Here is a 15,218-nt window from a genome sequence, read left to right as displayed (position 1 = left end):
CAAGCCACCTAGCCTCTGCGAGTCTCTGTTTCCTTGTGCAAAAGGGAGACCAGACTGTCTACCTTGCAAGGTTCTTGCATGGTGCTTGACAAAGGTCTGTCCCCTTCTGGAGACCCTCCCAAATGATTCAGAGAAGCACTGAGACTTTCATGAGATTCTGTGTTCACATGTCAAAGCCTTGTGAGATCAGGAAATCACATGAACTGGGCTCCCTACTGCCTGTAAGAAAACACGGGACAAGAAGCCCTCTGGGACCCGTCCTTTCTCGAACTCACATTGATCTCCTGTTCGAAACGTTTTTGCATCTGCTCCAGCTGCAGCTCGTGCTTGCTGCTCAACTGAGTCTGGTTCCGATGCTCTTCTTTCTGGAGCAGCCGAAGCTCACGGAGCTCCTGGCGCCTGAGGGGTGAAGAATGTGCAGCTCAGCGACCACAGAACTCACGGCTGGAGAAGCGGAAGGCTGGAGCATGGGACGGGGCAGAGGCATGACTAGAACTCGGGCTGAATTTGACATTTATGGACAGGCAAGACACTAATGATTAATGTATGAGACTACTTACAAATCTATAAGAGAAAAAGGAGGAGCCTACTTCTGTTTATTATTTTTTAAAGATTTTATTTATTTATTTGACAGACAGAGATCACAAGTAGGCAGAGGCAGGCTGAGAGAGAGGGGGAGGCAGGCTCCCCGCTGAGCAGAGAGCCTAATGCAGGGCTCAATCCCAAGACCCTTAGATCATGACCTGAGCCGAAGGCAGAGGCTTAACCCACTGAGCCACCCAGGCGCCCCAAGGAGGAGCCTACTTTTAAAAAGGAACACAAAATATGAATAGACATGAAAGAAAAAACAAAAAAGAATTTTTAAATTACCTAATATGGATATGAGGAGCAAAATGAAAATTCCATTTTCATTAAAAGGCTAGAGGATAGGGCAATTGATACTTTCATAACTTGCTGTATGGACTGATACATTCTGGAGGAGAACTGGTAATAAGTTCATGCCTTTTTCTAAGGTTTTAAGGTTTAAAATTTTTAAAATTTTAAGATTTCTTTTTTAAGATTTTGACAGAGAGAGAGAAAGCATACAAGCAGGGGGAGCAGCAGTGGGAGGGGGAGAAGCAGGCTGTCCACTGAGCGGGGAGCACGAAGCAGGACTCGATCCCAAGACCCTGGGACCATGACCTGAGCCAAAGGCAGATGCTTAACTGAGCCACCCAGGCGCCCCAACCCTCTGTACTCACTTCTATGCCCACAACTGGGGTCATTTTAGAGACCGCCACATGAACAAGGAAGCTCACACTGGGGCTCCGCTTCCTGCCTCTGTAAATGGCACAGATCGTGTCTACCTCTCAGGTTCTTTGAGGCTTAAATACGGGGATGCCTGTTGTGCCCCCTGACAGGCACAACATGGTAACTGGGTGCTAAAACTAAGCTAAGTTTTTACCAACTAAGTGGAAACTGCTGTAGTGATCATGAGAAAGAAGAGGCAAAGGCTGCTGCCCGTTCTCTGGGAAACCAGAGACACTCTCCACAGCCACGTAAAGAAGCTTCCATCTGAGTCTCTGCTCATTGGGCAGTGAGAGAGTTGAGTGTTAATGAAGACACAGAAATCCCGACTCTGAAGAAACTAAGACTCGTATAACCCCTGGCCAAAAAAACGAAGGACTACAAGAGAAGGTGGGCAGCCAAGTTCAAACACTACCTCCCTGCCCCACCTGGGTTCTCACAAGGGAAGGCCGGCCGAGACGGGCTGATGTCCTATAAGGAAGATACCACTGGCACCAGCAATTTTAGGGAAAAAGAGAAAGAACTCTGACCTAGAAGTCTCAGTCTGGGAGAGTGAGTATCTGGTCACACAGTTCGAAAGCCTGTGTGTGACCCAGTTCTCTGGACATCCTAGCATCCATGAAGGCCAGGGGTGGGATGGCGGTGGGGTGGGGGGTGACAGCCAGCCTGGGAACAAAGAGAGCCTGCCACATCCCTGCACAGCCCAGCAGCCTCGCTGGGTGTACAGGACGGTCGGCGCTCTGGACCGGGACCGAGGCCCTCAGACTCTGCAATGTCTCGCCTTTAAACCTGAGCAACACACAGCTCCTCTCCTTAGCAAAAGGGTGGGAGTCTCGGGCCAGGGCCAGCAGGCATCGATTCGGATGGGGTATAGTGGGTCTACAGTTTTATCCCAGGAACCTGAACCGCCCAGAGAGGAGACGATGGGATGGAAACGTAGCCCTTGAGGTCTGAGCCTTAGGAGCACAGGTTGCCTCCAGGTGACCAAGAAAATGGAAGGGGCGGTCATCCTCCAAGAGCAGCCATCCTCCCTCCCACCCTCTATTGTGAGCCTCCCCAGCCCCCATGATTAGAATGCCTGTGCCTGTGTGTGCGTGTGTGTGTGTGTGTGTGTACACATGTGTACATGCAGAAATGCAGAAACACCTTTGATGAAAAGTCAGCCTCTCCTCTCTGCGGTCCCTAGAGGGGAAAGTATCTCCAGAGCATCTAAAACTGCTTCCGAGTGGCTTTGGGACACTTGTTCTGTTTAAAAAGATAAATGTGTTCCATGTTCTAGAAATGTTCTCCAAACTAATGATAAATTTACCCTGCAAAGGCCAGGTCCCAGGGGAGTTCTATGGCTGCAAGGCCTCCCTGATTGCTAAGCCCCCTACCCCTGGCAGCCCCAGGAAGCTTCCGGTCCAGTGGAAGCCTAGTGGAATCGTCAACACACACAGATCTACTTAGAATCGCAGCTCTACCTTCTCACCTGGATGATCCAAGGCAAGTAACTTACCTGCCAAGAAACATTGTTTCCTCATTTACAAAATGGCGGATGGGCACCTGGGTGGCTTAGTTGGTTAAGCATCTGCCTTTGGCTCAGGTCATGATCTCAGGGGGGATCAAGCCCGCACTGGGCTCCCTCCTCAGTGGGGAGTCTTCCCCCTCTCCCTCTGCCCTCCCCACCGCCGCTCATTCTTCTTCTCTCTCTCTCAAGTAAATAAAAACAAACATCTAAAAAAAAAAACAAAAAAAAACCAACAAAATGGGGGAAATGGGGTCTCCCTGAGGAGGGCTTTACCTCCTTCAAAATGCAAAGGTGGCTCCCAGAAGACAGCTTTGCTTCACACTCTCCTCCCCTCACCAGTCTCACTGGTTTTGCCTCCAGGATGTATGCTGAACTGATCCCTTCTTCCCTCTTCCCGGCCCAGCTGGGCTGGACAGGGTCTCGCTGTCACCCTATGTCACTGTTGCCCTCTACAGCCCATACTCCTGCAGCTGCTAGAGCCGTCTTTCAGAAAAGAGACAAGAGCCAGTCACTCTCCAGCTTTTTTACTCTGGCTGTACCTGGGACAAAATCGCACTCCACCCTGGCCCGCAGCCCACATGACTTCTGCCGTCCCGCTCCACACTCCAGCCCTATCCTCTCAGCTTCTTTAGTCTGTGTGCTGCCGAAGCGAGCACTCCTCTCGGCTTCTTAAGCCGCGGTCAGTCCTCAGGCCTTAGCTTTGCAGCGCACTCCATGCTCCCGCCGCCACTCCACTCGGGGTCTCCCACACCCAGAGCAGCCTCCCCCAACCCAGGGGCTACCATATCACCCATTACTTCCTTCACAGCATGTACCACAACAGGGATGACTTTGCGTGTCATGTGTTGGCCCATTACATGTAAGTTCTACAACGGCAACAGCCTCATCTATCTGCATTGCTACCATGTCCCCCAACTTGGTAGATGGATCAATGGATCAGGGAGTGAGTGAGCAGATGAATAGATGGGTGAGTAGATGAACGGGTGGATAGGTGGGTGGGTGGGTGAGTGGATGGACGGGTGGGAGGATGTATGGCTGGGTGGGTGAGTGGATGAGTGAGTGAGTGGAAGGATGGGTGGGTGAGTAGATGGATGGGTGGGTGAGTAGATGGATGGGTGGGTGAGTAAATGGATGGGTGCATGGGTGAGTGGAGAAATGGGTGGGGTGGGTGTGTGGATGAGTGGATAGATGGGTGGATGGGTAGTGAGCAGGTGGATGGATGGGTAGGTGGGTGAGTAGATTGATGGATAGATGGGTGGTGGGTGGATGGATGGGTGGGTGGGTAGGTGGGTGAGTAGATGGATGGAGATGGGTGGGTAGATGAGTGGAGGGATAGGTGGCTGGTGAGTGGATGGATGGGTGGGTGAATGAATGGGTAGATGGGTAAGTGGGAGGGTGGGTGGGTGAGTAGATGGATGGATGGATAGATGGGTGGGTAGGTAGGTGGGTGGTGAGTGGATGGATGGAGGGGTGGATGGGAGAGTGGGTGCGTGGTAGGTGAGTAGATGGATGATGGGTAGATGAGTGGGTGGATAGACAGGTAAATGGATGGGTAAGTGGATGAGTGGGTGGATAGACAGGTAAATGGATGGGTAAGTGGATGAGTGGATGGATATGTGGGTAGATGGATGGAGGAGTGGATGGATGTGTGGGTGGACAGATGGTGAGTAGATGAGTGGGTGGACAGAATGGTAAATGATGGGCAGGTGGATGAGTAAACAGATAGGTGAACGGGTAGATGAATGGATGGGGGGACTGGGAGGTGCAAGAGCAAAACCAGTTGCCTTTTGTGTCCTTGATCCCTCACTTCATGCTGCAGAGAGTTCTCTAACCAAAGGAGCCTACAACCCTCCCTTCACACCACACACCCCCATCACCGCCATCAGCGGCCCATCCCAGGCTTGCCTGAGAAACCGCATCTCCTCATCCTTCTTCTCATCCTCGCTGATGATCTTGGAGGTGGTGATGCTCACCTCGACACCGTCCACCACAAACTTGCGTGTCCTCTTGAGGGTTTTATTGTGCAGCCTTGAGTCCTGGAAGGGCCGAATCATTAGGCAAAGGTCAGGATTTCAGCTAAAAATCTGTGGGTGACACAGGGGTGTGGCCCACAGCCTTCTTGGTCCCGTAGCCTCGACATCCAGGTAAGACATAGCTGTCCATCATCCCCTTCTTGCCCCAAGCTTCTGAACTTGGGGTCCTGAATGTCTGAGCTTACCCCTTCGACTCCCCCTGATCTATGCCTTCAAACACTGCCCCCTGGCCCGACACCTGGCTGCCAGCGCTCTCACACAGAGGACGTGGCAACAGAAAGAACCAGGTTCTAATCCTCCCTCCACCGCGCACTGGCCCTGCGACCCTGAGCAAGGCCCTCGTCCTGCCCAAGCCTCAGTTTCCAAAACTTATCAGAGGAAGAAAACAGCAGTACTTACCTCCCAGGGTGGTTACAGAGATACAGTGAGAGAACGCGTGGGGGACATAGCACAGAGCCCAGCTCACGGCAACTGTTCAGTACTTAGTATTTATATCCGACAGTTACGACTGCCGACCACACTCTCTTACCCACAGTGCCAAATCCAAAAAGCCCAGGAAACTGAAGTTCATAACTGATTTGGAAGCCAAACCCAAGCTGACCTGAACTCCACAGGAGGCCACACCCGTCTGGAGCAGCCCCCATGGAATTATTCACCATCTTCACCTTTTCCTGTGACTAATCATGCATTTCAGACACAAGTATTCACAGAGAGCTGCCAGGACTCGGGGTGGGGGTGTCAAATACCCTCTGAAAACTGGTCCCGATTTGGCAGAGAGCCTGTGGGCCTGCCCTAGAGTCAGCACAGCATCTCCCCACTCTGACCTCAACAGGCTTCCAAAGGCCCTTCCTGGAGTAGCCCAGCCCTGGGTTCCCAACTCCGCCCCAAGGGCCGTCCAGCCAGAAAAGAGAGGGAGGCCAGGGCGGCGTACTGCACTCCTTCCCCCCAAGCGGGCTCTGAAGCCCCGCTCCTGCTCAGCAGGACCAGCGCCGGCCCTCGCTCCCTGAGGGCTCAGCTCCCCCCTTCCCCAGGCTTCCAGGGGCCCCAGACACCACGGGCACTGAGCAGCCATGCCCGACTCTGGTCCTCCTATGGTACCCAGCTTGGCGTCCCAGGGCTCAACTCAAGACTACCAGTGAGAGATGGGGAGTGGCGGGGAAGAAGGGAGTCCAGGGCTGCAGCCCTCACACCAGGACTACCGCTGGTCACGGCACCTCCTGCCCTCCCCTCACCCCGCCGAGGTGACAGGCTCCTCATCCCACTGCAGGGTGCTGACGCAGCCCGCGGACTCTTTTCAGAACCGCCGTGTTCCCTGACTCGGTGCCAGTCGGCCAGCAAAGGAATGTTCCTGACACCCTTGAGAACAGGCAGGGGAGACCCTTTTTTTTTTTTTTTTTTTGGTTGGTATTTTTTAAGCAGAGGAGGGACAGGTTACCTGTCTTAAGGCAGGTGATGGGCCCCAATGCCACATGTACATAAGCTGTCTGTGCTCATCCTGGTGACATGTTCAAACTGGGCTTTCCTTCTCCTCCTGAAGCTAATTGTCGTGCTGGCTGCCTGCTCGTCCCTCTTTCACTTCCCTTCATTTAGCAAATATTTTTCAGTCTCTACCGTGTGGTTTCCACCAAGTAAACAATGGGAGAAAAAAACAAAATGCTATGGTATCATCCCTAAAATCACTTGATTGACCAGTGTGGCCTGGTCAAGTGGCCAAGGGTGAGTTCAAGGACCTCCTGAGATTTATCAGTGTGGGTGGGGGAGGGGTCAGCCCTTCCAGAGGGAAAGCAGAATGGCATGTGGGGTTCGGAGCCCATAGTCTTTGGGTCTGGGCAGCTCTCCGCCCCCCACCAAAGCCTCCGTCTGCTTGTCTGTACACGGAGATGATGAAGGGGACTCTGTTTTCTTTTAAGCACGTCACAGAGCTGGCCTCCACGCTGAGCCCTCAAGCTCAGGGGCTACTGTCGTTCACAATGTTACCCACCTCCAGAAAGGCCAACCGAGCCCCAAGAGTGCCTCCAGCCCACTCCCTATACATGACTCAGCCAGTCAGCTGCGGGACCGCATGGCAGACCCCCAAACAAGAAAACTTCCCTCCTTGACTTCTCCCACCCGGGCTTCACCAAACCTGATTTAAACGGACACACAATTTGAAATTTAAACCTGAGCCAACCGCCTGGTTTGACTAAACCCCAGACTGAACTCAGATACTCTGGAGATTACACTAGGAGTTGAGCTCAAAGCTCTTCACAGAAGCACAATCCCTCATGATCCACTTAAAATGGAAGGCAGCCGCTAACTACTTCTAAAACCAAAACTGGGCTGAAGCACATCCTACACACTCCGGCCCCAAACCTGTGGGAGAAGAGGTGGCATTACCTTGAGGGACAGAGAGCCTGTTTCTCTGTTCAGGGACAGGTCAGCTGAGAGAGAGGTGCTGTAGTCCATGCTCTCGGAGGTGGAGAGGCTCCCACAGTCTGAGTCCCTCTTGGATGGGCCAGGGGCGGCCTGGGTGGGGAGCTCCAGACTGCCGTTGGCTAACTTCTCAGTACCCAAGGTCTCCAGGGCACTGCTGTTGGGACGGCTCTGGCTTGCTTTTTGGGACTTGTTGGCTGTTGGACTGAGCTTCACTCCCTGGTCAGCGACTTGCTTCTCCTCAGATACCTGAATTCTGGCATCCATTGACACTGGCCGGGACTTCCGTAAGGGTGCTGGCACCGCCAGGCCATTCTCATTTCCAGGAGCTGCATCTGGGGGGTTGGTGGTTTGGAGGGATCTGTCCCCAGGGGGCTGGCTGGGCCCATTCACATTGTCCTGAGGCTGGCCAGGTGGCAGTGGGGTGAAGGATGATTCTTTGAGAACCTTGTCGGTATTGAGACTCAGCTGACTCACCTCAGAAGAGTCTCGAGTATGGTTCCCCAGAGGCTAGGAAGAAAAACAAGAGTTAAAACCATGCTATTGTATGTCTAAGACAAGAGTCAGAGATGCAGCAGGGCAGGAGAGTCAGACACTCACAAGGTGAAGTAGGCCAGGACCAAGGAAGTATTGTTGTTATCCCTCTCCAGTGATCCACAGTCCTCACTAATCCCTACTTTCTACCAACAATAGAATTACTACTTGTTGCGAATTAACTGAATACCTGTTCTTCCTTCTAGAAGCAGAGGCAACTGTGGGCAGCTGGACAGTTCATCCCTTGTCTGAAGTTGGCAGTGGCCACTCTGCTCCAGCTAACTGTGACAATGTAAGATAGACCTTTCAATTTTTTGAGACAAGCTAGAATCTGGATTTTTACCTGACACCACCTGATTTTTAGACAGCAACTAATTCAAGTTTTGGGGTTGTTTGCCTTTTTTTTTTTTTTTAGTTGCATAAAAACCAAACCAAAACCATCCAGGAGCTAGATTCAATCCCTCATCCACGAAGTTTCTAAAGTTTTGCTTTGTTTTGTTTCTTAAACCTTCTGGGGGGGTGGTAAGTACTGGAAACATTGCCATTGTGAAATAGAACACCCACTTCTGTGGATAAAACATAAACACCCAGTGAATGAATATAGTGAGCACCCACACAGCCACCTTCCACGTCAGGGGTGGAACACTGCCCCCCTCAGAGACACCCTGCCTATGTCTGTCTCTACCCTTGACATAATAGTTGTCCTGACGTTGATCTCTAAATTTTATAGGTTAGTTTGCTTGTTTTCAAATAAGATATTGATGGAATCACACCGAAGCTTTCCCTTGGGTCCTAATAGCCACTGGTTTTAACCTTGGATATGGAAGCTTCCAGAAGGAACTCTAAGCCTCCTCCTTATTCAACACCCCTAGAATGATGGTTCAAAAATTCAGATCTGATCCTGTCATCACCACACCAAAGCCCAGCCCTTGTCTGAAACCCTCATTAGCCCCCACTGCCCTCATAACAGGATCAGCCTCCTGCCTGTGGAGAACCAGGCCAGTGTGACTGCTTTCCGTCTCCCTCCCCAACCTTGCTATCTGCTGCATTCTCCAGGAGCCAGGCTCTGGACACACCACCTCCCTCTCCCACCATGGTTTTTCTACACCTGGTGGCCCTACCGCCTATTAGCTCAACCAGACACATCATTCCTCAGACCTCACTTTGCCCATCTCTAAAATGGAGGCCTGGTTCTCCCCTCAGAGTTGCAGAGTGCCCAGCACCCAGTGAGGACTCCATAAAAGGCTACGGCTGCTGCGCAGATTCTGTCCCTCCTCCTCGGTGCTTCCCTTCCTCATCCTGGTAAGGATTCAGGCCAGCCTCTGGCTTCTCCCAGGATTCCATTCAACTCGAGACGGCATTATACTGTCCATTCCCTGACCGACGCGGCCGGCCCCTGCCTCACACACTTCATGGCACCATCTGGACAGCAAGTTTCCCTCCTGGAAGAGGCCCTTCCCAAGTGGCTCAGACCAGGGATCTGAAAGCAACAGCTCACGACAGAATCCAGCCTACAGAAATGTTTTGCTTGGCTTGAATGTTTTTTAAAAATTTAAATTAGCTTTAATTTAAATTTAAATTCAGCCAAGTGCTGAAGCTGCTGATAGGTTACAAATGTGCCAAGACCTGGGGCCCCTGGGCACTCGAGGCAGGGAGATAGGGTCTGGGGTGCCCAGAGCCCTGGCCTGTTGCCTCTGGTCATGCACAGCCTTTATCTGCATTTATCCCACAGGGTGCTGAGCTCACATCTGAGCCACAACAGGAAAAAGGCAGGGAAGCAATGAGTCAGCTACGAACAGTTAAAAATTGGAAGTTCCCATGTGAAAATCTAGATTACAGCTCTTTCTTGAAAACTTACAGAATCTGGCCAACACACCCCCACTGCCTCACTCTGGCCCATGTGCTGACTTACATAACCCGTGGCGTGGGGGGCTAAAATCCCTAAGCTGGGGAGAAACAGGAATCCTTCCTGCGCCCCCACCCAGATTCCCTCCTATACCACCCAAGGCTTGCCGGGATCCCATCCCTCCTCAGTACCCGCTTTCCCAGGGCTTACAGAAGTGGCATCCGTGGAGTCCTCCTCTTCCCCCTCCTCCCGGCCATCCTCGATCTCCTCCATCACTTCGGCCTTGGCCTCGGCCACCAGCTCCCGCAAAGCCTTGTTGCTGGTGACGCTGCTGACGAAGGGATGCTGAGGGGCAAGACACATCTGGATTAGAACCACCTGGGCTGGAGGGTGCAGGAAGGGCAGGCGAAGGCTCAGGGAAGGCCATCTCCCAAGCAGAGAAGGCCAGTGTCATCCCTGAGTGCAAGGTGAACGTGCACTTGGTAAGGGAGACTGGAGGTGGCTCACGAAGTCCTGTGTGTGGTGGAAGAGGCTGAACCCTGGCTCTGCCCCCAGCCGCTGTGCAACACTGAGCATGTCGCTTTCCTCTCTGAGCTGCAGGCTCATCTCCAAAGCGGAGACGATAGTGCCAAACCTACAGGGAGGTCATAAGGGTTAAGCGGGATAATGTATAAGGAAGTGTTAAGCCCAAAGCAGCAGCTCAAGCAATGTTTGGGGGGTTGTCTGTGCATTTGTTTTCTTTTTTAAAAGGTTTTAATATATGGTTTTAAAATATCTACTACAGGGGCACCTGGATGGCTCAGTGGGTTGAATGTCTGACTCTTGATTTCGGCTCAGGCCACAGTCCTGGGGTCCTGAGATCGAGCCCCACATCAGGCTCTGCACTCAGTACAGAGTCTGCTTGTCCCTCTCCCTCTGCTTGCTCCCATTCTCTCTCAAGTAAAGTCTTAAAATAATATATCAACTACATATACTTTATTGAAATGTTACTTATACCAAGTCAAGGTCACAATTTACTAAGTTCAATGACTTTTTCCACCCGTGGTATAACCATGCCCACCTGCAGACACTGAAGATTTCTGTCTCCTTGTCATCAAGCCCACTCCCCACAGCTGCTCAGCTCTGGGAACTAGTTCTGCCCGTTCCCTCATTCCATGTGAACACAATCATACAGTATGCAGCCCTCCGTGGCTGACATGGTAGTTGAGACCATGAAAGTTGCCTCCCTCATTGCATATATTGGTAAACTGGTCCTTTTTCATTCCTGTGCAGTATTCTACCACATGGAGAGGTCACGACCTGTTTATCCATTCTGCTCCTGACACACATTTGTGTCATTTCCTGTTTTGGGCGACTATGAATAAGGCTATGAATGTGTGCCTGTACGTAGGTTTTTAGGAACACATGTATTTGCAAATTCTTAAGGGAGCGTCATGTAAGTTCTACCCTAGGCATTTGCAGAAATGTCACATCTCTACAATAACGACGGCTCTTTCACACGGCTTGCAAAACACCAAAGTACTGAAGGCCTCAGCAGATGTTAAATCAGCACAAGCACCTTCCCTAGCAGAAGTCTGCTTTCGGGAATCTAATCCCCAGCCCCAGGGTGTGGACAAGGATATGAGATGACTAACTGATCACCCAGAGAAAGGGAGGTCATGTGTGTCTTAGGGGAGCAGGGGGCTGTCATTAAGCTGGAGTTTGCTTATTTGAAATTTAAAGGAAGGCTCTGATGACATCTACTGCTTTCACAGTTGGAAAATTAATCCGTGGAGAAACAGCGTCGACGAGATTGCAGGGAAGTACGTACATGATGAAGACGACATTTCCGGCACCTGGTAAACACCTTCACCACTGACAGGTCCATCACGAACCATTTTTATGTGTCTGCTCATTTAGAAGAGTTCATCTGTGGAAGGTCACGAGACCACATCCCCCTTCCCCTCGGGCACCTATCTCTTACCTGAAAGGAATAACCCTCACTCTTTCAAAGAGCCCTAAACCAGCCTGGCCTTCTCTAGTTAGTATGGACTAGTGCAGATTTTAAGAATTTCATTTCTTGGGGCAGCTGGGTGGCTCAGTCAGTTAAGGTCTGACTTTGGCTCAGGTCATGATCACAGAGTCCTGGGATCGAGCCCCATGTTGGGCTCCCTGCTCAGTGGGGAGTCTAGCTTCTCCCTCTGCCTACCGCTCCCCCTGTTGTGCTCTCTCGTTCTCTCTGTGTCAAATAAATAAATAAAATCTTTAAAAAAAAATTTTTTTTTTAATTTCCTTTTGCTCTGTCCCATGGCCCGTTCATTCACGATCTGGGCCCTGGCCACATGTTGAGGCCAGTAATGTGCCAAGCGCCGAGAGAAGGGTGAACAACAGTCTGGGCACGGTCCCTGCCCCTGGGGGCTTGCCGCTGAGTGGAAGAGAATAGGTATGCAACCAAATGACCCACAAGATCATGACAGATGGGGACGCCTGGGTGGCTCAGTCAGTTAAGCATCTGCCTTCGGCTTAGGTCATGATCCTTGGTCCCCTGCTTGGGCTCCCTACGCAGCAGGGAGTTTGCTTATCCCTTTCTCTCTGCCATTCCCCCCAGCTTGTATGCACTCCCTTGCTCTCTAAGAAAAAAATACATAAAATATTAAAAAAAAAAAAGAGAGAGAGATCATGTCAGATCAGGTAATGGGATAGCATGAGGCTGAAACCACATGGGCCTGTCCTGGGCGGTGGAGGCTGCTTCGTCTATGGTCACAGGAGTCTCCCTGAGGCGGCGACATTCGAGCTGGCTGGGAAAAGATCTGGGCACAGAGAGTTCCAGGCAGGGGAGCAGCAGGTGCAAGGGCCCTGAGACCAGACTGAGTCTGGCAGGCTGGAGGCACAGCTAGAAGGCCAGGGTGGCAGGGCTTGTGGGAGACAGAAGAGGGGCCAGAGGAGGAAGCTCAGAGTGGTGCATGCAGGGTCCTAGAGCCATAGTAAGAAGCTGAGACTTTCTTCTCAGAAGTTGCTGGAGGGTGCAGCTGAGAGGTGGTATTACCGGTTACTCTTTAAAGGTGTCCATCTGGGTGCTGTTTGGTTCCAAAAGGTCTTGAGTGGGAAAGCTAATAAGGGCTTACTCGTCATGGGAGGCAGGAGGGTGTCATGGTGAGAGTACTGGCTTTAGAGGAAATCTGTCTGGGATGAAATGCCACTTCCACCACCACCTTGGGCAAGTCACTCAATCTCTCTAAGCCTCAGTTAACCCATCTGTATACTGGGAATAATAGTACAGCTGTTGTAAGCACTACAGTAAGTGCTCCAAGTATGGCAGTCCTCATCACCACCTCCAACACCACCACCACCATCACAGCCACAGTCACCACCAGCAGCACAGTTAGACAAGCCTTCAAGGCACAGGTTGCCCCCCGAGCCATCCCTCCTCCCTCCTGCATGCCCACAGGGCACAGCTTTTTGGAACTGAGGGTGAGAATCAGATCCCGAAGTTTCCCGAGCCTCGCACTGCCCGACCTCACACATGAATCTGAGCAAGGAGCCATGGGACATATCACGGCAGTTGCTGAAGCAGAGGGGGCAGAACTAAAGAAGGCAGGCAGAGGCTTCTGGAAATACCAAGTTTTCACCATGGCATGCTACACATTGACCAACTCAGTGGCTTTCCAGCATGGCCAGGAATCTTGCTTTCTTGGGGCTAGACCATCTGCCCCACTGCCTCCCATGAGCACCCTGGGGTCCTTAGGAAGGGGACAACCCGGGGAAGAATGCCCTTTGCCAGAGGAAAAGGTGAGTGGTGCAGGAACAGTACTGTCTGTGTACACAGTTGAGGCAGAGGGGGCCATACTTGTCCATTCGTGGTGGACCCCCATTCCTAAACCCAGGTTTCCAGTGGGCAGCTGGCCTTTCAAGACCCACCCACTCTCCAAGACACCCTCACATCTGACCGCAGGAGAGCTTGGGCATCATTTCCTCACCCTTCTACTGTATGAGAGAGAAACTGAGACCCAGGCAGAACCTTTTCAGAATCTGACCTTGGGCAAAAAGGTCCGCACATGGATGCTGAAGCCACATGGACCTGCATTCAGCTCCCGGTCCTATTATCTACCTGCCGTGTGTCCTCAAGCAAGTGACTTCACCTCTCTGAGCATCAGTTTTCTTCTACGTAAAATGAGGCTCTTAATAATACCTCCTTGGTGTAAAAATTAATCCTCGGGATCAAACTGTGTCCTCTTGTGCCCTCTCAAGCCCTTGTTGCTTCGGCTAGTTTTGTTTTCAAGCTCTTTTTGCAAGCACATGTCCCCAAACCTCCAGGCCTGCTGCCTCAGTGTTGGAGGCTGGCACGAAGAGGGGTTTGGGGCAGCCTCAGCCGCCTCCACTACTGTTGTGAGCTTGCATCTCATTGGCTAATGTGGTCACATTCTTGTTCCAATTGACCAGGACGAGTCGCCCACCCACTTCAAGAGTTGGAAGTGGACTCTGCTCTATTGTATTTTGGGGACTGGGAAGATCGGCGGGTTGGCTCCACTGAAGAATAATCAGGAAGGGTGAATTATGTCATAGGAGGACAATAATTCCTACCACCAGTGCTGCCTCGTTCACTAGAAAAGTTTCTGCCCTATAACATGAGCTCAGTATATAATGGTTGAATGGATGAATGGAAAGGGGGAGAAGTTGATTCCTGGGAGTCTAGTGTAGTGAACACTGGCCTGGGGGTTAGGAGACCACCACAGCTCACAATCTTGGGTTGGAATCCCCAGGCAGGCACGGCTGACAAGGCAGGCCCTCTAGGGGCTGATGAGGCCCAAAACACTGTTTTGTCCACTTCTCTGGAACAGAAAGCACAGACCACCTCCCTCACTGCCTCAGAACCACTAACTCCAGGGATGTGTCCAAAGGAGAGAAGTCCCCAACCCCAAGCCACCGAGGCCCAGGAGAGAGGCAGAACCCTGTTGCCAGGAGGGCCAGGGCCTTCCTGGGCAGGAAGTGTACAGTATGCCTGAGTGGGGACAGGCTGGTCGGGCACACGGGGCCCCAGAAAGATGCTCGGGCACCCCCACAGGAGGCCCAGATCAGAGGGGAACTTAGCTGTCAGCTCTTTCAGGAAGAGGCACAGCTATTCGGTGTCATCTCTGCAGGAAGCCCCAAAAGGCCACTAGACAGGACCCCTCCTGCCATCTACACATACTTCCTTTCCAAGAAGGAGCCTGATTTTCCTTGATGTGCTTAGAAAGCATCAGTCCTGTACTCCGAGGCTGGCTTTAGAAAATGCCTGAAGCCACTTTCAAGGTTCCAGTTGTCAGCATCTGTCCAATGCCCCACTCCCTCCCATCTAATCTTCACACTCTCATTCCTTCTTCCTCTCTTTAATTCATTCAGAGAGGAGGCTTACCAGAGTGGTCAAGACAACAGGCTTCGTAATGACACAACCAGGATGAGAATCCCAGCTCTGTCTCTTACAAGCTGTGTGATCTTGTACAGGCTACCTAACCTCTCTGTGCCTCAGTTTTATCACCTGTTTGATGGAAATGGGAACAGTACCTACATCACAGGGTTATTATACGGATTAAAGGGTTAACATTTGCTAAACATTTAGAATAGTACCTGGCATGGAGCA

General features: G+C 51.7%; 1 protein-coding gene across 2 annotated transcripts in view; it reads right to left on the bottom strand.

Annotated features, from left to right (window-relative positions):
* The window catches only part of LOC122892828 (serine/threonine-protein kinase 10), a 120,194-nt gene that overhangs the window by 27,676 nt on the left and 77,300 nt on the right, over positions 1–15,218 (bottom strand). For both annotated transcript variants that reach the window (XM_044229482.1, XM_044229483.1), the window contains 4 exons: positions 9,833–9,967; positions 7,207–7,752; positions 4,703–4,833; positions 276–399 (listed from right to left, as the gene is read on the bottom strand). In XM_044229482.1, the coding sequence (XP_044085417.1) occupies positions 276–399; positions 4,703–4,833; positions 7,207–7,752; positions 9,833–9,967 (936 nt within the window). The remainder of the gene's footprint in view (positions 1–275; positions 400–4,702; positions 4,834–7,206; positions 7,753–9,832; positions 9,968–15,218) is intronic.

This window comes from Neovison vison, chromosome 1 (assembly GCF_020171115.1).
Source record: "Neovison vison isolate M4711 chromosome 1, ASM_NN_V1, whole genome shotgun sequence".
In the NCBI taxonomy this organism is placed as follows: domain Eukaryota; kingdom Metazoa; phylum Chordata; class Mammalia; order Carnivora; family Mustelidae; genus Neogale; species Neogale vison.
Note: the sequence above shows the minus strand (reverse complement) of the source record. Positions and strands in the feature narration are given on the sequence as shown.